The sequence below is a fragment of the Pagrus pagrus genome, assembly GCF_965226575.1.
Source record: "Pagrus pagrus genome assembly, chromosome: 10".
NCBI classification, from domain to species: domain Eukaryota; kingdom Metazoa; phylum Chordata; class Actinopteri; order Spariformes; family Sparidae; genus Pagrus; species Pagrus pagrus.
This window is the reverse complement of record NC_140194.1, coordinates 7,855,541-7,878,692: the sequence shown is the minus strand read 5'-3', so window position 1 is coordinate 7,878,692 and position 23,152 is coordinate 7,855,541. Positions and strand designations below refer to the sequence as shown.

General features: G+C 41.7%; 1 protein-coding gene across 1 annotated transcript in view; it reads right to left on the bottom strand.

Annotated features, from left to right (window-relative positions):
• shank3a (SH3 and multiple ankyrin repeat domains 3a) overlaps nt 1-23,152 on the bottom strand; it is a 150,048-nt gene that overhangs the window by 41,083 nt on the left and 85,813 nt on the right. Inside the window, 2 exon segments of the mRNA XM_084363630.1 lie at nt 2,670-2,783; nt 22,189-22,370. Coding sequence (XP_084219756.1) covers nt 2,670-2,783; nt 22,189-22,370 — 296 coding nt within the window.

The following is a 23,152-nucleotide window of genomic DNA, read 5'->3' as shown; positions in this document are numbered from 1 at the left end:
AAATAACTTACATACATGCCTGTGTCACGTCAGATCGATTGGATTGTGGTTGTTTGACAACTCCTATTAACCTACGCAACTTATTACATTACACTTATTACAATAACATACTGTGCATTTAAAACATGGCTATATAAAAAAAATCAATTCCCATGAGAATTGCTCAGTGGGAGCATATACATTTTTTAAGGCTTTCACTGGCTTCTGCATTTTTGGGTCGACAGAGCCCAAAAAGTGCTTCTCTGGCCCAGCTGGTTGAGAGCATGAATGTTTTTTTTCTCCATTCAAGCAAAGATGGCCTTAAAATGATTTAATTATACAGCTCTTCAACACTTTTCAAATATTATTGGTTTGATACAATCCTGATTCTGATGTGTCGTCATTTTACACCCGCTCCTCTTGTGGTGACTGCATATGGGAAAAGGGCTTTTGTGGCCTCTCTGTGTCATGTGATGCTGCCCTACCACGTGTTGCCACAACCTGAAAAATCGCCCGCCACTGTTGCTGGGAGGCTTGGTTAAAAGTGTCATTGAAGAGCAGTTAGCCTGTCTTTATATTTAGGTAATTTTAAAGACACTGTATTGCCTTTTTTGGACAGTGTGAGATTAAGAGAGGAAATTACATGCAAGAAGAGATTGCTGGCTGGAGTTAAACCGGGGATGATGCAGTACCACCTACCAGGGAGCTTCATGTGATGAGAGGGACTTAAATCACATTTTTTTAATTTGATTTGATTGTTAAAAGGGGGCACAGTTAAACAAAAACCATGACAGAGCTGTAGAGAGACACAGAACTGAAGAGAGCTGTCCTCCAACCACCCCTCCCTCAACTGTGGTCGTTGATCAGAAGGTGGCGGACAAGACAGAACTGAGTGCATTAGACTTCAACCACAGCCTTTTTTAATTGTATTTGGCAAGTAACAACAGATAACAGATTAACACAGGGACATCTGTGTATCTAAAGGTGCTTGGTGTTTTGGGGGTAACCTATGAGCTTCTTCATTGAGCGTAACAATAAACGTATGCTGATGATTAAAAACAGCAAGAATCCCAGTTTAATATCAAAGAAAGAAAAAAACAATACCTAGTGTCAGAGAGGAAGGACAGGGGAGGCATAAGACACTTTCAATCCCTGAGAAATGGGTATCTGAGGGTTTGAGTTTTTCAGGATTTATGAGTGAGTGGGGTTCAATATCGGCCCATCTCTCCCTCTCCCCGTTCTTTTTCTCCCTACCTCTCTGAAAGACACGCTCTGCCATCTCCACTTTGCTGTCCTTTAGAGTATGCTCCACCATCCGTCTCCCTCGCTATCTGGCCCTTTCTTTCGCACCTTCCCCTATCTTTTTCTCACAATGCATTTAAATGGGGTATTTAGAGATTCTGGCCTTTCTCATCTCTTCACACCTACTCTGAGGTAACCTCAATCCCTCAACAACCCTTTGAAAAGGGAAAATGCCCCAATTGCTCCAGAAATAGGTCTCAGGAGATGCATGATAAACACACGAGCAATGGGGAGATTTTATGACAAACCTGTATTCCAATATATGTACTTGCTGCGCTGGCTAAACTTTTCCACACAATAACCAGATGTTTTTTGTGATGCTGCACATGTTGTTGCTAAGTCCAAAGCACATGAAACTTGCCATCTGTGGTCCCATTAAAATGACTCCCAGTTGAAGGGTTTCATTTAAATCTTTTACAGCAGCATGGATGGTAGATTCATGAGGGTAAGAGTATATTTAAAGTTTGTAATAAGGAGAATTATCCTCACAAAATAGTCTTTAGAGTAGCTGACTGTTAAACTGATTTACAGTGTTGGTAAACTTTCACCGTTTTAAAAATAATTCCTAGAATAGACTGAACATGGCACGTCAATCATACACTGAATGCAATGACGGCAATTTACTGAACTGAACTTGTCACTTGTAATTTTTTAAACACAAAAAAATGTGACAGCAAATTTAAAAGAATATTTTCTAAAATAAGGAAAACATCTGTATCCTGTAAAAAAAAAAAAAAAAAAGCCCCTAAATCTTGGACCTGATGCTGTTCCTGTTTACATGTTTTTAACACCAGCTAAACTGGTCGACCTTTTCAGTGCACCTGCATTCAATTAATCACTAATTAAGTGTCTCTAAAAGCTTGACAATTGGTGGAAAAACTCCTCAGGCAGCATGGGTGGCAAATGTATACTAATGAAGGAGAAATGACAAACTGTTAACATTCTGAGAACAACATATTATTTTGAAGGGAAATTGCCAAAACCCTTGAGTCTTTCATCTAGGTACTGTAATATTGACAGCTGGAGCTGAAATGTATGTCTTCACGATCTCCTGGTAGGGTCTCCCAGCAAATTGGTTACATATTTTTATTTTCTAGTTTTAAGGTAGTTACAATTAATTTATTAAATAATTAAAACAAAGAATTATATTACTTGAGACATGAACATACATTTTTGACATCATTTTGACAACAAATACATTAGCAAATGCTCTGACACCATAACAAGAGTTTCAGTGTGGCACTTTTCTTTTCAGCACCACGGACAGAGCTATGGCCAAACACCAGTGCAACACATGGCTGCAAGATACAAACTGGTTGGAGTGAAACAGTGTGAGTGCGCAGTATGTAGATGTATGTGTGTGGTGTGTGTACATGTAAACATCTTACCTAGTCGTGGGTCAAACTGCCTCATCTGAACTTCTTCCACATAGTCTGCCGGGAACCAGCCTGTCCTCCCTTTGACCGTGCCTTCCCAGAAACCTCCTTCCCCTATACTCAGCACTGACAGAGAGAGAAAGAATAAGGGGGGTCAGTCAAATATAGTCATAAAACAAGCCTAGTTGTCATCACTGTGAGGTTTTGGAGCCTGTGGAAAAAGAGACAGAATAGGACAAAGGGCCATATAGCAGAGTGAGGTATTTATGTTTTTATGTTCAAGGTACATAAATTATAATAGAGTGTGCACAGAGGGAGAGGGAAGGAGGGACAAGAGAGAGGGAGAAAGAAAGATTGTTGTTTTGTTTTACACATAAAGAACACTGATACAAGACAGGAGGAGAAACTGTAATGAGAAAATATTGGTCTGTAACTAATGTACCGTACAGAGGTGCTCAGGCAACCTAGGTTTTATTCTCTTTCATGCTATTAAAGCTTTTACATTTGAAAAATACAGAGAAAGACTTGTGAGATGAAGTAAAGGGAAAGAGTGCAAAGACAGGAGGGAATAAGAGGAAGGAGAGATGGTGAAAGAGAGCAAGAGGGCGGGAAGGACAAGGAGAGATTCCTTCTAAGTTCCGCTGTGGTAATTAGAGATGAATGTATAGTTGATATTGATCTTCCCTGCAGGACTGAGCCAGCACGCTCATTTCTACAACACTCATTCATTATCCTAGCAAGCTAACACACACACACACACACACACACACACACTCACACACACACGCTCCTCAGAGATCACCAGCTGGAACTGAAGCTTTGCCTGAGCGAGCCCTTCTTCTAAACTGGTTGCTAGGATACGGCAGTATGATGTTGCAGCCAGCAGACAGCCTGTTAAATGATGTAGTCTACTTCCCCCAAACTATATTCTGCTGTGGCATGGGGACATGTCACGGTGATGTAACCTGGGGCACTATGAGAAGCAGCCAACTGGACTTGATAGTGACATGATAGTAAAAAGTTAAAATATCAGCCATTCACAGGATTCCTCGCTGTATCTTGTAACACACTGTGCCCACATCTTATTTACCTGAAAATTCATGTCCATTCACATCCTGTTCAGAGACACACTAGAACAAACAGGCCAGAGCAGGAAAGTGTGTTTCAGTACACGTGTTCGAATCAACCCTGTTTCTCCAGATTATGTCCTGGTTGACTGTTGTCTCCTTTTGTAATGTATTATATAAGCAATCAGTGTTGCTGCGGTGATTAAATTTCCCACCGGCTCATAAACTCATGACAACAATGATTACACCAGGCTTTTTACAGGAAAACACCCTTACTATCTGTAGAGCGCTGTATTCATTGATAGCTAATGTAAACGGAACATTTCCCACTGGGGTGGCTGAGGCTCAGTAGGTAGAGCGGTCGTCCACCAATCAGAGGTCTACATGTTGAAGTGTCCTTGCGCAAGAAAACTGGACCTCAAATCGCTCCTGGTAGCTCCTCCATCAGTGTGTTTTTTTTGTGCGTATGAATGGTTATTGCTCCTGATGAGCAGGTGGTGCCCTGCATTGTAGCCTCTGCCACTGCTGTGTGAACGGATGAATGCTGACTTGTGTTGTAAAGCGCTTTAAGTGGTTGGTATGACTAGAAAGGTGCTACAGAAGTACAGTCTAATAACCATTTTACTATTTACTGCTGCAGCAGGGTGGCAAGGTGGCTTTTATTACAAAGGTGCGGGCGGATGTAGGCTAGTCACAGAAAATGCCATGTGTTCAGTGAGTTTAGCACTTACTACTATCGTTTAACAAAAATGCATCTACAGAGCAAAACAATGGTCACTTTCCGCTAATTCTGACAGCACATCACTCTGAAATATATCAAGGAGTAGTTTTATACAGTCTGTAGGAGTAATGAAACAAGAGGAAGCCTCAGTTATCTGTAGCAGGTGACAGGCTGCAATCCAACTGATATAACCAACTCCTTCCCCCTCATTAACGTTATCAGGTTTCCTATTTGCACCGGGTTTAAATCCAAAATATTGCCAAATAGGTGCTTTTGCTTTTTGCTTTGACAACAAAACCTCCGCCAACTCTCCTGACTGACGTCACACGATTAGTGAAATGACTCTGCTACTCTGTGCTGCAACTCTGCTGCTGGTGCTGGTGCTGGTGCATGGAGCAGACACCTTCAGTTTATGATTGACTAAGTAATGATAAGAAAAGCAAAACCACTATGGCTATAATCAATGCCAAAATACTGGACCTAAACACAACAATTACTCGTCTTCGTGAACAGATATGTAAAAGATTCCTCTCAGTGGCAATCCAGAGTAACTACGCTATCCCAACAAGTTGTATCCTACACTGGTCATGATTTTCAAATCTTGATATGCAGTTGTGAACTTGAGCTGCAAACCCTCCATAGCTCACCTTTATGCTAGCTAGGAGAGAAGTGGTGTACAAGAGGGGAGAATGGCTGTTTATCGACTTCCCGCTGTAAAAAACATGACACTCAGCAGACAGAGGATACATGAGCTGATCCCCCTCTCTGATCTCAGCTTAACACATCTTTACCCTACCTGTCTCCTGAGAAAAGACTCCCTCCATCTCTATTTTCCCTTGTCTAAAACCTTTATTCTCTCTCTCTTGCCCTCTCTCTGCTATTCAAGTCTTTCTCTCCCCGTCCCCTTCGCTGTGTTTCTGAATGATTTCCCGGTCATTGTCTCCAACCCCACTCTTTGTCTCTGTCAGTGATGTCCGTCTATACTATAATGGTGTTCCTGCAGTAGACAAGTGCCGGGATGAAAAAAAAGGTGAAACCTCTGATTGATCTTCTGGGGTACCCTCGCTCACTTCCCTCACTCCCTTAATCCCTCACTTCTAATCCATTTTTGATCCTTGACACCAACACCGACAGATATGGACAGACTCGAGCGCCGAATTCAAGGAAAATATACTATTTTACACAGCCAAATATCCATGTACACCTTCATACTGCAGGCTGTTCCTCCACATGTATGTGTTGCACATATAAACATCCTCCTTCAATTAACCTCAAACACACCCCAGGCACTCTAAATGCTGTAATCAAGCCAATTAATTGCTTGTCAGTGAAGTCAAGAAAAGGTCAGTGAAACAGGCATGCACACACACACACACACACACACACACACACACACACACACACAAACACTAGCAAAGTATTTTAATACATAACAAGCATAATAATCCTCACAGTGCCTTCAGCATTTGATAGCAGAGCGCCTGCATAAACACACAGAGGAAAAAATAAACACAGTAAACAAAATCTCACTGCCACTCTTACACTCTACATAAGTCCTTAATCAAAACAGCCAGGGTTATTTTGGCTAAATCACAGTGTGAAGTGATACCGCGTATTTGCAGTAAGTCTGTTTCTACAGGCCAAACACCATAGTTATCAGAGTTAGCTGCTTTACTTCATATCTGGCACAAACAGACAGTGAATCCACATGCATGTGCAGTTTACGTCCACACAGCAAAAAGGGCATAAATGTACAGTATGTACATGTCCTCACATGGACTTTGAGAGTTCCCTGCTGTGTGAGTAGCCTCTATCTTATACTGCAACTCTGCCACCACTGTGTTGGCATGACAACTGTCCCTGTGAATCAGATGTGAGCTCATGGGAGCCAAGTGGCAGAAAGGAAATCAAACAGTGCATATCAGTGCAAGAGGATTTACAACATGTGTGCTGAATTGATGTTGTCGTCCAACCAGACCGCTCTGGGAGCACTGCCATGTGCAGAGCTACAGCTGTAGATAGTAGTGGGAAAATGCCTGCCTACAGTCAAGCTGTTATTATTGTACTATAAGTACTATGGGAACATTTTATCACAATGAGCTGGGCTGATGTTATTATTTTACAATGGACATTTGAAATTTCTAGAAGTTAAGGGTTCTTTAGATAAACAGATCGAATCCCAAAACAAACTGTGTTGCAAAAACATTGCAAAGCAGTCACTCCCCAGGTTTTTCATAGATGAAACTGAATCTAAGAAAGCACCGGCTGTGGTTTCTAATAGGCAGCAGTCTGAAAACAGTGGTGACTTCAAATAGCCATACTGTATGCGCTCATTCACACAGAGCAGAAGTATTTCTCGCTAAGTGGCTGAAAGATCACTGGTCACTGTGCAGAGAGAGGCTCCAATACATGTATACGCTTCTACACGTTTCTGGATAATCTTGGCAAACTGTTACTGAGGGCGATACATTTCATTTTTTATTTTTTTCAACTGCCTTTTGAAAGCCATTATCCTTCTCCTATACTTACAGTAGGGTGTACATACAGTATATTTTTCAGTGGTTCAAGACTAAAGACGCTTCAACACTAGAAGAGATTTAATGGTCTAGCCAAATTTGATGAATGGATTCTATAAACACAGAAATAACAAAGGAGGAGAATTTTAATGCAGGAGGACAGACAAGGGCAGTAAAATTTGGGTTTTACAAGTGCCTGATGTTCATACTGGATCGTCTCTTCATTTCTTTTTAAATTCATGTTGAGTGGTGGGAAATTTGAGAGCAACTCAACAGCTGGATACGTGGGTCAAAATGAAGAATTCAGTTGTGTCTTTAATGGAAGCCTTAACTACAAATAACTATACTGAAATGCATGAGCTGAGGCAGAAAAGAAATACACTGGAGACTGAAGATTAAGAAGAGTTACTTCAGCGTAAAACAATAAATTCATTGTTGAATTTCTGCTTTGTTATCCTCTATGGGGGTCTATTGGGGTTTAACTAAACAACAGGTCACTACATAAGACAATCAACACCTCAGCTGGGCACCAGCTTTTCTCTCTACTGTATAATAACAAGTCAGGCCTTTCTTGACTGTGTCACTAGAAGCAGTGAGCTGCCACATGCTGGTTCATAATCACCTCCACAGGTAAACTAGTAGGAGCTAAGACACAGCATATGTTGGCATGCATTTATACACACTGTCACACATAAACACATATACCCCGCTCCACACATAATTATACACTGTACTTTACAATGCACTTTTGTACAATTGTAGCATATATTGCTTCCTCGAGAACAGCAGAAAATTGTCTGGGAATGATTCTACAAGACACGGGTCTATTGCAAAATGTGGAGTTGTCTGTGTTGGGTAGTTACTGCAATTTCAACAGCTGTACAGTCTTGTTGAGACCTGCCATGTCCATCCAAACAATGCTCAGTAGAGTGGCGATATGTGCCTTGTTACATGGTGCATCATCATGCTGGTGGTGTGGATAAACTGCAGCCACAAGGGACTGGCATGGTCAACAACGGTGCTAAGATATTCTGTGTTGTTCAGCTATTCTTCAGTGGGTATCAGGAACTCCAATGTGCTAATGTGCAAAGAAATTCCCCACACCATCACACTGACACAAGCAGCCTGTCATGTCTACACCTAACAGAATGGCTCCGTGGGTTTTTGCTGCTTGCGCCAAATTCAATTTTTTTTTTTATCACCGTAATGTTAAAGGGGCCTGAATTTTTTGCTCGTCACTACTTTGATATTCCTGTTAACACAGCCACTGACATATAACAATAGTTTTCTGCACATCAGTCAGCTCAAAGTCTAGTCCATAAGTAGCTAAAGTTGCGTTATTTACAAACTTCATCCAAGGAAGAGCCAGGTGAAGTTATTTGTCCAAATAGCATAGCTATCTGGTTTGCTACTTCGTCCCACCTTTACCTGATCATAATAAATCAGTCACATTAAGAATGGCAAAAATAGAGTTTTGCCTAATTTCTACTGAACTGATATCTGTCAGTACCAGTTGGAACTGTACTGTAAGGCCCGATAGAAATTCACAGCGTGTTCCCACAGTAGATAGTACAACATCTCACTGGGAATTAATGGAAAATTCTCAGCTTTTATAGAAATAACATACAAACGAAGCATGAAATGTGACCAGAAAGGAGAGTAGCATAATAGAGAGCCCCAGGGAATGAAACAAAGGGAAAAGAATGTGACAGAAAGAGGCTTGCATTCAGCAATGACAAAGAGAGATGAGAGCCAGCTAAAGACAGACACAAGCTGACAAAAGGAAAGAGCTATGTTTCAACAGACGCACAGTTATTCATGACTGTCCAAGAAGTCTGCTGTCTGGTGGAAAGTCTGGTACAGTTTGTTGTGTGTGTGTGTGTGCGTGTGTGTTACTTCTGAGTTTTGCCCTTGGTGAAGTCAGTCACGGCTCCTGGTTTAAAAATAGCATCAGTGAGGATGCAGAGCTATTTATACTCTTCACACACCCTGCCTGCAAGCTTCAATGCATCCCTGCTCGAGTGTGTGTGTATGTGTGTGCGCACGTCTTTGTATTTGTGTGTGTGACAGCCGACTGAGCTCATTTTAATTCTTGCTTTGCTTCGCTCTATTGCTTTGAGCTGAGTCATTCATTTTCTTTCTCCTCTCATCGTCTTTGTTTCTCTGTATAACAAGCAGCCACACGCAGACCAATACACTCATTCATGCAGTCATACACAGTGAGGCCAGCTGTCATGAATGAATGAGTGACAGCTGGTGAGGAAGGAGTAGACTTGTCAGAACACACAGACATATTTTCCACAGGTAACAGTGGGTGCATCAGACTCCCGTATTTGCCTGCAGGAGCAGACTATAAAAGGCTGCGGCTGTGCTGAGAGAGGCTGATGGCTTTCTGCCACTGATGCACTCACACTGATTCAGACAGGGATGCCATGGAAAACTTGCCAAAGCCAAAATACAGCTTGATTTCCATAAAATGCCATGACAGGATTTCCATACGTACATCTTACTGCTGTAAGAAACGAAAAGGGGAACATTTCATTTTTACATACCAAATGAAAATAATAGTATGTATTAAAGGAGTCAAATAATGTAATGGGGCCATATGGTGCAAATATTTAATTATGAAAGTAGATATGCTGCTTCACGGTTCCATTGTAGACTACTTATTAAATTGTCTCTCTAGCTGCTGCATTCTATTCTTAATGCTTTCTGTTTAAATACTCTACAATTATCTGTCACTTGCCTTTTTTCCTGTGTCTCCTTTCTAACTGTGGTCTTCAGTAGGACATTCATTGCGATTATACTGTATATGCTAAAGAAAAATCCAATTTAAAGAGATGTGCTGTACATTTTCTGCAGCCATGTTGCATAATGCAGACATTATAGCATAGGGACAGACTGAAAAGATTAAAAGCAATTAGTTAGCTAGCAGGTAAATACTGTTCTTACACACAGTTAAATAGCTGCAACCAGGAGCCGTCTGACAAAACACTGGCTAATTTCTTCACAATTCTGTTGCTGCTCCCTGCTGTTCACTTCATACCAAGTGCTCTGCTCTCAGTGTCTTCTGTGTGTCTTTAATGTAAGAGCTTTGAAACACCAGGACACCAACACCATCGTTGTAGCTGTTGGTTAGCGTCTAGCGCCTAGTTGTTGCTGTCTGTCCTGCAAAGGTGACACAAGTCGGAGCCCGTTGGTGAGGACATTCCTCTGAATTTGTGTTCAGACAAGTGAATCAGTGCAGAAGAGAAATGGAAAAACGGATACAGACTACCTCTACCTGGTGGCATAGAGAGGTATTATCTCTCACACAGGCTCAGAATATACAGCGAGATGGCCTTCAGCTGTAGTCTTTGTGTTGTGTTCTTTATGGCCGAGACTAGGGCCGGGTAATACAAAGATATTACATCGTTATCAAGATATGAGACTATATATCGTCTTATGTGATCGTCTTGTTTTATGTCATAAGTGTTATCTTTTCCTGGTTATAAAGGCTGCATTACAGTAAAGTGATGTAATTTTCTGAACTTAGCAAACTGTTGTACTTGTTCTAATACTTGCCTCTACCCACTGAGTTATAATAACCATATTACTGATGTTTATTTATCAAAATTCTCTGTGTTAATATTTTGTGAAAGAATCAACAGTCATTCCTCCGATATTGTCGCATCAGTGAGGGTATTTGGTCAAAAATATCGTAATGTTCAACTCTGTCTCCCAGTCCCAGCATGGCTGGGTTCTAAAGTGACACGAGGTGATGCAACAGTCAGCCGTCGTCGCCACTAGTTATTTGTTGTCGGTTTGGTTTCTGTGGGCCCTAATGATAAACAAACACTCTCAGTCTTGAGACGTGTTCACACATGAGACTCAGGCAAAAACCAAACCTCAATTGAATTAAAAAACAGTTTCAAAAACGAGGTTTATGTTAGAAGAGATAAAGATATTTTGGTCTTAAGAGTATACAGATAATTTTTCACGATTAATACAGTGTACCAAACAAATATTAATACATCAGGGATCGCACTTTTGGTCCTGACCTCTGGATTAGCTCCCATGTCGGGATCCCACTATTCATCATTTAAAACAACTTGTGACAATGCTTTACTGAAAACAATCACAGCGCTATTGTTTGTACGTGATGAACAGTAAGTGTAATATAATGTGAAATGAGAGTGCTGAGTAAGGTTTTTCTGCATAAAGAGTAAGTATATATCTCAGCCTGCATAACCGTGTGTGTGTGTGTGTGTGCGTGATGCAAAGTGTGTGAAGGTGAGTGTGGAGAGCATTCCAATAACCAGAGTGGAGCTGTTATTAGATTTGGATCCCTGCACTCTTTATTAAACCTCGGTTCAATTCAGTGTAATAGAGAGAGAGCAGAGTTGCATCTTTATGAAACAAGGGGGACACAACCAGAGACACACGCCTACACACACACACAGATACAATAAGGAAGAGAAAGGGGGATGACCATGTACAGTCATGCAACAAGGATGGTCATCATTACCAATAGTATAGGAGTAGGACAATACATGCTAATGCTCTGAAGGAGGAACAGAGGACACAGGGAACCATATATATATATATAGCAGGAGTAGGTAAGAGAAACAGAAAAATCAAGAGTTGTATAGGTAATAAAATGAAGTTTAAGGACAGAGGTGGACATGGTCTAGGAGAAGTGGAGGTGGCTGGGAATTAAGAAGGTGATGTGGAAAAGGGAGAGTGGACCCCAGAGTAGACCCAAGACTGAATGAAGTAGAGAGCCAATAAATACGAAGAAGGAGGGATAGTCACACTGCTCTGAGTCAGATGCGTGCAGCATGCCTGTCCTCACAGGACTTCTTTTGCTTAGAAGAGGGCGAGGAAGTGGCGCAGTCTGGCTCATCAGTATTCAACTGAGACAGAGACACTGGGGGGTGGGGGGGTGGAGGGTGGGGGCTGAAAGAAATAAAGACTTGACAAGTTTGAGGAAGAAATAATAAAATATATGGAAACAATGAGAAATGCCTTTTTTGTGAATGACAGCAGAGTGAGAGGAAGGAGTGGATCAAAGGAAGAGGGCTGCAGCAAGAAAAAAAAAGGAAAAAGCGAGGAGGGCGGAAGTGTTGTAAATTATAGTGGGAGAGGAGGAGGAGGAAGAGAGGAGGGAGGAAAACTCCAAGGCTGACTCGGAGGGATCCCTCTTCTCTTCTCATCTCATCTCCTCCCTCCCTCTCAGGCTTCAGGGGACCTACATGACATTCTTCTTCTTTCATTCTCGCTTGTTTTTTATTCCATTTCTCTTTCTTTCTCTTCTTCTGTATCAGCCCTCAGGTGGAGACAAAAATAGACCAGGCTACCTAACAGTTACCCTCTGTCTTTTCTTATACTACATAAAAACCCAGCTCAGAAATGGAAACAAATTATATCAAATACAAAGGGTGAATTATCAGTTAGCTGTATGCATGTTCACATACGAGAAAATCTACATCATAGCAGTGACGGGAACTGATGTGACAAAATTATGTCCAGATGATATTACCTGGTAAACTGATCAGCATGGAGCAAAAACAATAATGGAGTCTTCCATCAGAGTACGCCAGTGATTGATTAGCTTTAGACCAACCATTGATTGCCTGTTGATTGTTAAATAGATCAGTGATTGATTGTTTGTTGTGGAGTCGTTAATCACACACCTGATCGTTTGATTGACCAGTCATGGCGTCACATAAGTGATGGTGTTTATCCCATGATAAATGAACATGCTGTAATGAGCTGACCAGTGCCCACGCTCCAGCCTCAGCTACATATTATTACATGACAAAAAACGCCTGTTGCTGTCTGATATTGCATGTGGCAGCATGGGGGACTTAAAGTGGTGAGTGGTCATGGGGTTGACATTAATAACAAGGACAATCTCAGATTCCATTCTTGTTTGATTGTTTTTTTTTTCTTTCAGGGAGATTGTGCATGCAGTTGACGAGAGAGAGCTCAACAAGAAGAGGTCAAGACACAAGGCTTTCAAAATTTGTTAAAAGCTACTCTACTTGACAATACTGGGAAAGGACACGACCTTTCCACGCACATTTTTATATCCATGACTTCAAAGTAGGTTGTCACTGTGCAGGATAGAAAACGCCTGTTGCTAACAACCATCTGGAGCCACTCAGTCAGTTCAGCCCTGTCCCTCGCCGCGCCCAACTCAAACAGTGTGCGTCTCTTTGTACATAACAGAGTGATTGTAAATCTAAAGCACATCAGCGTTTCTGTTGAATATGTAACTGCGTCAGTCAATGGCTCCTGTTTATGCAGCAGTTTTCCTGTTCATGTTTATTCATATACTGATTAACTCTGCAACTGCTGTGTTTCTAATTAGCATTTTGTGTGAGGCTCAGTAAATCACATGTAGGTTAGGCAAGCATGGGTTTTAATTTCAGTGAGAGGCTAAGTGTGGGACGATCCTGTGAGCACCGTATGGCCATATTTGGAAAAAACAAACAAACAGAGAGGATGAGAGTGGAATAGGAGGACAGGTGGTGTGTTCAGCAGGGAGCAAGTAGGTGTGTGGGCGGGACTTTGCACCCCGCTGCTACTCTGATTGGACAGCTAGAAGGTTAGCTGTGACATCAACGTCCTTGCCTTAGGCTTGTGGCCCTGTCCAGTATCAATAACACACACTCTCACACACACACATGCGCACACACATCTTGGAACAATATGAATGGCCAACGAGTGAAATCTGTTAATAAACTAGCCTCAGGTCCATACTGTGATACCATTAATTTCTCCTGGGAACATGGGCCACACACTATAAACCTCTCATCCCCAACACACTTTTTCCTCAAATGCCCCCATGCAGACTACATTATGCTATTATACATCTTCGTGGTCTCTCAGGCTTTCCTCTTAGGGTTTGGCAAGGTACATGAGAACACAGGTTCAACAGAGTGTATTTTGTTTGAAAAGTTCTGTTTAAGTATCATACATTTTTATTCTCTTCTCTTTTGGTTCCACTTTACACATCTAGGGTCCATATCTAAGAAGAGCAAAGCATTTGGGGTTGTAGCTACCAGGTAGGAAGCACTTCTAATCAGTTGTAAGGTGAGGCTTTTTTTGTGTGAAACAGCTCACAAATGTAAGAGTGTGTGTATAAAGGGTTTTATCATCATTTTAGCCTTAAAGGACAGTATTTTTAGGAACTCAGCACTCACGGTTTTAACCTAAGAAAAGAAAGAAAGGGATATATAATTGAACAGTACGTGTTGCTGCAATTGCAAAACCTTGCTAATCAAAAAAAAAAATCTTCTAGTTCTAGTTAATCTTTTACTTCATAACAGAAAACATGAAACTGAAAAAGAAATCATCTGATAGAATACTGTCCTTACATAAGGATGTGACCATTGTCAAAATCATACCTACATACTAGTCCTTTGCATGATATACCTACATTTTAGTTATATGGATTCTGTTACTCAATCCAAGTTTAATATCCGTCTCTACTATATTTGTGGCCTAATAATACCATTATTGAAATTATGTTTAAATGGCCACATCAGCCACAATCTGCCAAGGGAAAATCTGGTTTACACGTATAAAAGAGCTGTTGCACTGTACAAATTAATTTAAATGCATTAAATACACTGATGTAGGCTCGGAGGTTGTATAATTGATAAAATAGGCCTCACACTGTGTTAATAAGGTGCTAGTAAATGAGTGGATGACATACAGACACAATTGCAGAACATTAACTGCAAAATAAATGATCAAAAATCACCAAACCTGCACAAGCCCAGCACACAAAAATAAATGTATGTGCACATATGTGTGCATACGTGTATAAGGGATAGGAAGAAAAAAAGAGAGAGACAGACAGAGAGAATGAGGGCAGGGTAAGACAGAGAGAGCGAGACATTTCTTCCATATGTGCCTCGGATATTAGGACAGCTGGTTGCTGAATACTAGAAGGATGCTGTTTATCTAACTTGTGGGAGGCAATTACTTACACTGTGCTGCACAAAGACAAACACACACAAAGCCAAGCACACAGGCAGACATATACTTACACATTTGTACACGTGCACGCACCCAACACACACACTTCATAAAGCACGAAGAGCAATGAAGAGATGCTCATACTTGCACATAAACAGAAATACCCACACATACATGCACAGACTGTCCACTTCATGCAACTGCCAGACAGCCAAAGTCTAATTAATTCAACCTAAGCTCACTGTGTCAAGCCAACAATGATATTTATTCCAAAGTCAACAGTGAGCAAACAGGCTCTCATCCAACCTGATTTGCAAGTAGCAGATAGAAAAAAAAATAAAAGAAAAGGAAAGATGGAAGAGTATTCCTAAAAGGAAATATACTCAAAGGAAAAGTATGCAGGTAAAATAATATTGTTTCTCAGGATCAAACAGATTTTTTGAAACTCACTAAAGGCATAATTTTTTATCATTTTTATTTCTGTCCTTAAATGGCATATCAGAGCTGTAATGCACTAAGCACCTGTTGCTTGGTAACGGGCAGATGCATATGCATTTTAGTCTTAACAACAGCAAGCTGTGTGGTCTAAAACATAAGGCATTGCGCAGAGCTTCATTCCAATAAACTACTGGCTCTTGGCCTTGTTCAAAACACACATGCACATCAATGCTCGTATACGTGTAGCTATTGTTGGAGATGATTAAGTACATGAGAAGAGAAGCATATGTTCAGACAATGGGTTCAACAGAAAGCTTTTGCAGTTCTAGGACAGCTGATCTGTGCCTGCATTAGTAAATGGCTGAGGTAGTGCGTGCGTGTGTGTTCCCAGAGATCCTAACAGCAAGTAGTAACTGCTTTCTGTACCTGTGTGAAGCTAGACCACAAATTATCCATTAAAACCCAGTACGTGTGTGTGTTTGTGTCGGTATTACTGGTTCAGGTATCCTCCACTGCCCATAGCAGTGTTAATATTCTGCACACACTGGGTGCGGCCAAACCCCATTAATCATGTTTGTGAATGTCTAATCTCAACGTTACTTGCGCTGGTTTCATTTTCATGGCTGTCTGCAAGATTTATAATGGCGTTTGGAGAAGGTGTATGTGGTGTGTGTGTGTGTGTGTGTGTGTGTGTGTGTGTGTGTGTGTGTGTGTGTGTGTGTGTGTTCGCGTGTGTGTGAGAGAGAGAGATGTAATACATTGTTACGGAAGCATGCTCTTAAATGTGTCACCTTGTTGAGGAGACGAATGTCCTGAATGTGCAGTTCATGCTCCCGGATAGGGGGCGGCACTGTGTTGATACACACATCTGCTCCTTTGAATGTGTTTTTGTGATCCTGTGTGTTACCTTTGCACCTGAGTTTGAGCAAGTGTGTACTGTACATGTGTGTGACTGTGTTTGTATATGCGAGTGTGGGTGTGTATGGGCGCACAAGTGTGCAAAAAGCTTGACCAGGTTACGGTGGCATGTGTCCCTGTCCGTTACCATGGTGATAGTAAGTGGCCTTTCAAGAGATGTCCATCCAGATGATGAGATCAGATTACATCAATGAAGGGGAAGAGCAGAAACAAATACAGGGGGTGAGCAGGGGAATGAGTATAGAGAGGGGAGGTGAGAGGTTGGGGGGATGGGCCCAGGCAACCTGTTAATGGAGTGTAGCAAAGATATCGTCAAAAACACACATATACACACACACACACACACACACACACACACACACACACAAACAAATGGCTGTGAGCATGACCAGATACACACGTGTACACAAATACACAGAGCCCACAGATCTGATGATCTTGGAAGCATCCATTTCTTTAAACTTCAGTTACTGACATCATCACACACACACACACACACACACACACACACACACACACACACACGCACACACACACACACGCACCCTGAAACACCCCACGATACCAATGCATGGTAGTTTTGTGGTCCAGTGGCAGTCCAGTGAGTGAGGAAGGACAAACAGATCTCATTACCTGAGACTAACAGTCTGCTTGGAGAGCTAGATGTGGATGACCCTGCTAAATGGCGGACAGCAGGGCTGTTTGTCTAGACGAAGGCTGTCTAGAGACATTGATCTCAGACAGCAGACCAATGGACTGACAATCACTGACTGAAGGCTGGGAGTTTTTCCAAGCAATTCTTCAAAATGGAGGAGGAACTGGTTGGATAAAACACATGGCTCATGGGGACAGTCATTGGAACTAAGCACGCATTTAAGGCTCATCTACTGATGTTCAAGGGGTGCATGTGCAACTATGGGTGCTAGTCTACATGAAAATGAAGGATGAAAACGTGGGATCACCGTGTCACTTTTAAGAACAAAATTGTGAACTTGAAAATAAGCCTGAAGATTCATTGAGGTAGATGTAACACAAGCCTTTAACATTCACATTATTTATTTGTGCTAGCAGAATGTTAAATAGTTGACTCTCTTTAATAATTTTTTAGTTTCAACCACTTTGTCATCCTTCTTTCAAAATTAAAAAAGAAAAATATTCATTTTACCTATGTGTTCATCGTCATCGTCATTAATGCCAATGGAATCTTCATCGTCTTCATTGAACGGGATGTCAGCTATAAGGCATTACGTGAATAATTACATAACTGAAGAAATTGTAGTGTTGGTCGTCATTATGGTGTATATACTTTGTTATATATTATTATAGTATATTTTGAACAAAATAATAAAATAAAAAACAAAAATGCTCAAACATAAACATATGTATGCGGATATCTTCAGTTAAGATTCTGGCACTATCCTACCACAACATACACTACTGTATGGAAGTACATTTTGAACAGAAACATAAAACAAACCCAAGCACTACTCAGTCAGCAAGTCAACCTCTGAGGCATTGTTTTGAATGAGCAGAATTAGATTTTTGAACAAATGAGGGCTGAATCATGAACATAACAGGTAATTAGAGCATTCAGGAGTAATTGCATGAGTGCATTTTTAGCAGAGATAGTGATTCTCACGCTCGCTTTAATCAAAGCTGCTCACGCTCTCTCTGGCAGTCTGAATCTTCTTCTGGGCACAAACCTGAACTGAGAGCAGAGCATCACCTGCTCAATTTGACCAGGGAGAGAAGGGTCATCCTGTAAGACCCTTCTTTTTATTTTCAAAATAAAAGTTTAACCAATCAGCACCACTGATTGTCGTATTATCTTAAAAATCAAAGATGTGTTAGAGATTGTTCTAGAATTCATAGCTATTAAGGCGAGTCATTTTAAAGGTTCAGTGTGTAGGATTTAATGGCAACCAATTGAGCACCACGCGCCTAACCCTTACCTACGATGGGTCTAAAAAAAGCTAAAAAAAATGACAAAAGACCCTTTCCAGAGACAGAATATGTTTTTTCTATTTTGGGCTACTGTAGAAACATTGTGGAGCAACACAAAGGACACCGTGGAAGAGGACCTGTTCCCTCTGTAGATAGTTTAGGTGCTTATACACTAATAAACATATTATTATTAATAATACGTTCCATTTCTACCAATAGAGAGCCACAGTGTTTTCCAAGTGGTATTATTGCTTGTGCAGCTGTCGCAAAGTCACGAAAGCAGAAAGAAATGGTGCAGGCTGTCTTCCTGACTGGATCGCCAATCAACTTTGATTTTCCTGGTAGATTTTGTGTCCCGTGGCAGACAAATGGTCATATTGAAAGCGAGATTTATAGGGAACCAATCTAAGGTCCGATGGCGTCATTATTCTATAGCCATTACATTGTTACTTCATAATGATACAATAAAACAACAAACCGTTCTATTGCCAGTTAAATCTTCACTAAATTTCATATAGTCGTTTTCTGATTTTATGAATAATTTTAACAGAGAAAAATCATTTCAACCATTACAAGAAAAACGTGTATAAATGAGGCTTGTTGTCACTTCTGAGCAGAATGCTGCCCTCAAAAAATTGGTTTGGTGGACTTTTGTCGTCAATATACTTCCATTTAATTATTACAGGAAATAACAGTTCTCATTTTTAGTTGGTTATTATACACTGCCATCATTGCCATGATGTGTGAAACAGTAATAAATAACTGAGGAAGACCCTGAAGTTGACCTAAAATGGGGTTTAGAATTTGAAAGCACTCATCAGCTGCAAAATGAAGCTGTTCGCTCTCATTAAATTTTAAAACTTTTTTTTCACTCAAATTTGTGATGAATATTTTGCAGTGTACAAACACCAACTAATAATCACAGCATCAAGCCTTCCATGTGTAGACAACCTAGTTGTCCTAGTCAAGTGACATGATAGTCTAGAACCAGTGATTTCAGCTGTGGGTTTTACATCAAACACAGGACTATGGGACATTTTTCTATACTGCTCTACTGTATTTACCATCTGAATCCAGATCATCATCCTTCACTAAAAAAAAATAGAGAAGAAATCATCATATTGTGCAAATCTTAAACGTTCAAAAAACACATATTACAAATGGGTAACTAGCATACAGGGAATGTGCTACAGTCTACTGCTGAGAACAGTGCAGTACGTCTTTCATTAGGACAAAATCAATGGTCTCCATTAAACTATACAGTGAGACACATATTTACCTGTATGGCATACAATATCCCTTGCCTCAACAGGCCACCAATCTGTCCTACTAAAAGATGAGCTAAGAGACAGTTATGTGATGCCTAAATATGTAAGCATGAATGCTAACACATACACACACACGCACACATAAACAGACAAATTATTTAGTGAGATTTACCCAGTCTGATCTCATCGTAAAGATGCTCCTCTGGTATGGAGAGTGATTAACAAGGGTGTGAGGACATGAACAGGAAGACAGAGATGAGTGTATGAGTGACTGTGTGTATGAGTGTATGTGTGTTTGGGGGGTTGGTAGGTTCGGGTGAAGAGACTAGTTATCTAACCATAACTGAATCATCAACAAGTTGATGTATGAAACATTATCAGAGTTAGCTTCCAGGTACAAACAATGCTGTGGATATAGATGTGCACATTTACACACACGTAAACTGGTCTTTCCTTGGGCCTAATCAATAACCCTGAAGGTGTAGATGCTTTTTGATTTGTTCCTCATCTTAATCAGGAAGATGAGTCAGGAGAAAGACAGAGAAATAAATCCTCCTATCGTTTCCCCTCTCTTTCACCTGCCTTACCTCCTCCTGTCCTCCATTGCAAATGAGCCCTATCACTATTAGCAACTCATCCATTTATGAATGCAGATCAGATGAAATGCATTATGTATCAAACCAAGGGTCATCCATCCCTAAAAGAAGTGGCTTCTCAGGCCTAGCTTATCTGTGCACCAGGAGGGCTGGTCATTCCCTGCTACATGGCTACATGATAGGACTACTGCACTAAACAACAAAAACGAACCTTTAACATAGAACCTGAACTGCCTGGGCTCCAAGCTGTACAACAACCAGTTGACATCAGTGATATATTTCTCAGTTTACATCTCAGGTCTACAGAAGCATAGTGAATTCAACACAGTAATGGTTATGATGGTCAGTGTTGCATAACAGAGCCAGATGGTTTACTTGGCTGGGCCATGGTGCTGGCAGCCATGCGACTGTAAGCTTGTTTCCTGCATGGCCAACATGAAAGAACGGCAAAACACTGTGTGTTCACATTAGTGGCAGGGTTATGGATTCAGCTGCACCGACAAAAAAAACAGTGACAGCATATCCATTCAGTAGATGGAGGCAAACTGGCTGCTGTTGAGTCATCACATTCCCGATAACATTTGTGTCAACATCAGTATGCATCAGTTTCAGACAATGGCGTGTCATTCGGTTTTGTTCTGCAAAAACACAAGTCTGAATTGTTCAATCTGAATTGTTTATCATCAGCTTTAATAATTCCTGTGTAAATGACAGCAGAGTTTCCATGTAAAAGACACAATACTACAAAGAAGAAGCATCAAAACATACAAGGGGAGGTCTGTTGATAAAAGCTTTTAAGGTCGGAGAAGCTGGAAAACAGAAAACATCTAGGCAAGGATGAAGAAGGGGTTTTTGTCAGTATAGATAGGTGTTTGTGTGTTGTTTGCTAGCCAATGTTTCTGAGAAAGAGGGAGAGATATGTTTTGTGCGTGTGTGTGTGTGTGAGAGAGAGAGAGAGAGAGAGAGAGAGTGTGTGTGTGTGTGTGTGTGTGTGTGTGTGTGTGTGTGTGTGTGTGTGTGTGTGTGTGTGTGTGTGTGTGCGTGTTGTTCGTCTGTGTGTGTGTTGTGGTCTTTTGCACAAAATCCAAATTGAAATTCCAAATTGACCCTTAATCTGTACTTCCTGTGCCTCTGTAGATCTGAGAGGAACATGAGAGGTCTGCATGACCTGCATGAGTGCAGTCGCTCTCTCTCCAGCCTTTCTGAGGACATGAGGGAACTGGTTCCATTAAGCTAATGTGGGTTTGATCCATGGTGATGTATGTGAAGTGGCAGGATGTAGGGTGTGGGGTCAATGTGGAGCTGGGTGTCTGTGGACAGGTGATAAGAGGAGGGAGAAAAGCAGTTGTATGTTCAGGGGGAAGCACTGTCAGGGAGGAGGAAACAACACAGTTTGTGTATGCATACCAACAACCAAAAGGCACACAGGACCTGTTTGAATTTGCATGCCCTCTCCTTGAAGTACTGAGATTGTACACATATCTCAAGTGGATTCAAACAGGACCAGGAACTAATTGCTACACTGTAGGTGAAGGGTTGACACACTGAAGTGTATAGGGAGAGATACAGGGTGAGAAGAATATTATGGAGTTTACCTTCTACGTCATTACAGTCATAGTCTTGAGTGAAGCATGGATGGAGACAAAAGCACACACACAAACACATAAAAGCGAAGCCACGGCACCTCTGTGTAGAGCAGAAAACAGCACATTTACAGAGTGAATGAAATGATAATTCACAATGTCAAGCTCAAACGACACTGAAATGACTTCCAGGTTGAGAGATTACATAACTGCTTTGCAGTCAAAAACGTAGTGAAGTAATGGTGTGCTTTGTTGTCTGAAAAGTATGAGAGCATATGAATGTCTGCTTTTTTATTCTGCAACAAACCCAGCTCCGACAGTCATGAAAGCCACATGTAGCCATGAACTTTACAGGAGAACCTAAACATCAATAGTGGGGATAGAGCGCTGCTGACATGCTATGAAAAACAGAATATTAACCGCTGTAGGGTCAATGAGAAGTAGTCACAGTAATTGGTTAAGTAAGGGTATAAAATCTGTAATGACACAAATAATAGCAGACAACCTACCTTTGACTCTTTCTCCACGGTTGAGTTGGATCTCTCCCTCCCCCTGTGGAGTGTAGGGCTTGACCACGATGAAGGTACGTCCTGGGACAGCACTGTAGAGTTTACGCTTGGGCCCGCGGGGGCCCGTCAGCGCTGGAGGGGTGTGATGAGGGGGGCTTGGGTCTCGCTGCACTGAGCCGGGGCTGTAAACAAACACATATGTTACTGTGGTGATTCCAGGTAGCTGGTAACTGAAGCCCGTGGTCACCGACATGGTCGTCAGTGGGACAGCAACCTGGTGACACCCCCTGGTTGTAACGGTGGCCAGGGAGGGATTCATAAACACGTCCCAGTGCCTGCCGCTCAACAGTCAACAGTCAGTGTTCCATGGGAGAGTCATGAGAGGAGAGTACACTCCTCCCAAACACTCTCTCCTCCTCCTCCTCTTCTTATTCCCTCTCTTCCTTCCTTAATAGCAGAGAAAATATCCTTCTTGCTCCCTTTCACCCTCCTTCTATCTCTTCCCTCTACCCCGCATCCTAACCGATGTAGAAGCCGAAATGTTTAACGGTAAGAGGGACTGCACTGTTTCCTCCTCTGTGTGGTTCTGTCAGATGTGTCTGGAAGCCCCCCTTAGTCAAACACATCTTGAGTTAGGGCTCCAGCAGAAGCCCTTCTCCAGAGAGGGGATCTCTGTCCCCTCCTGTGTGTCCCCAGTATTAGCTGCTCCAGGCTGGGCTACAGATCCTGCCTCGTCCTTGGGTCCTTGATCTCCAGCTGTGGAGGAGAGAGGCTGGGTCTGCTCCCCGACTCCCGCTTCTTCTCCCGGGAGTCCTGCCGTGTCTGCCTCTCCTCTCCCCTCCACCCCTCACACACACACGCTCGCTCACACACACACTCACACACACTCTGGCAATGCTGCTGCTGCTGCTGCTACTGCTACTGCTGCTGCTGCTGCTGCTGCGCTCCGTGGCTCCCCTCCCCT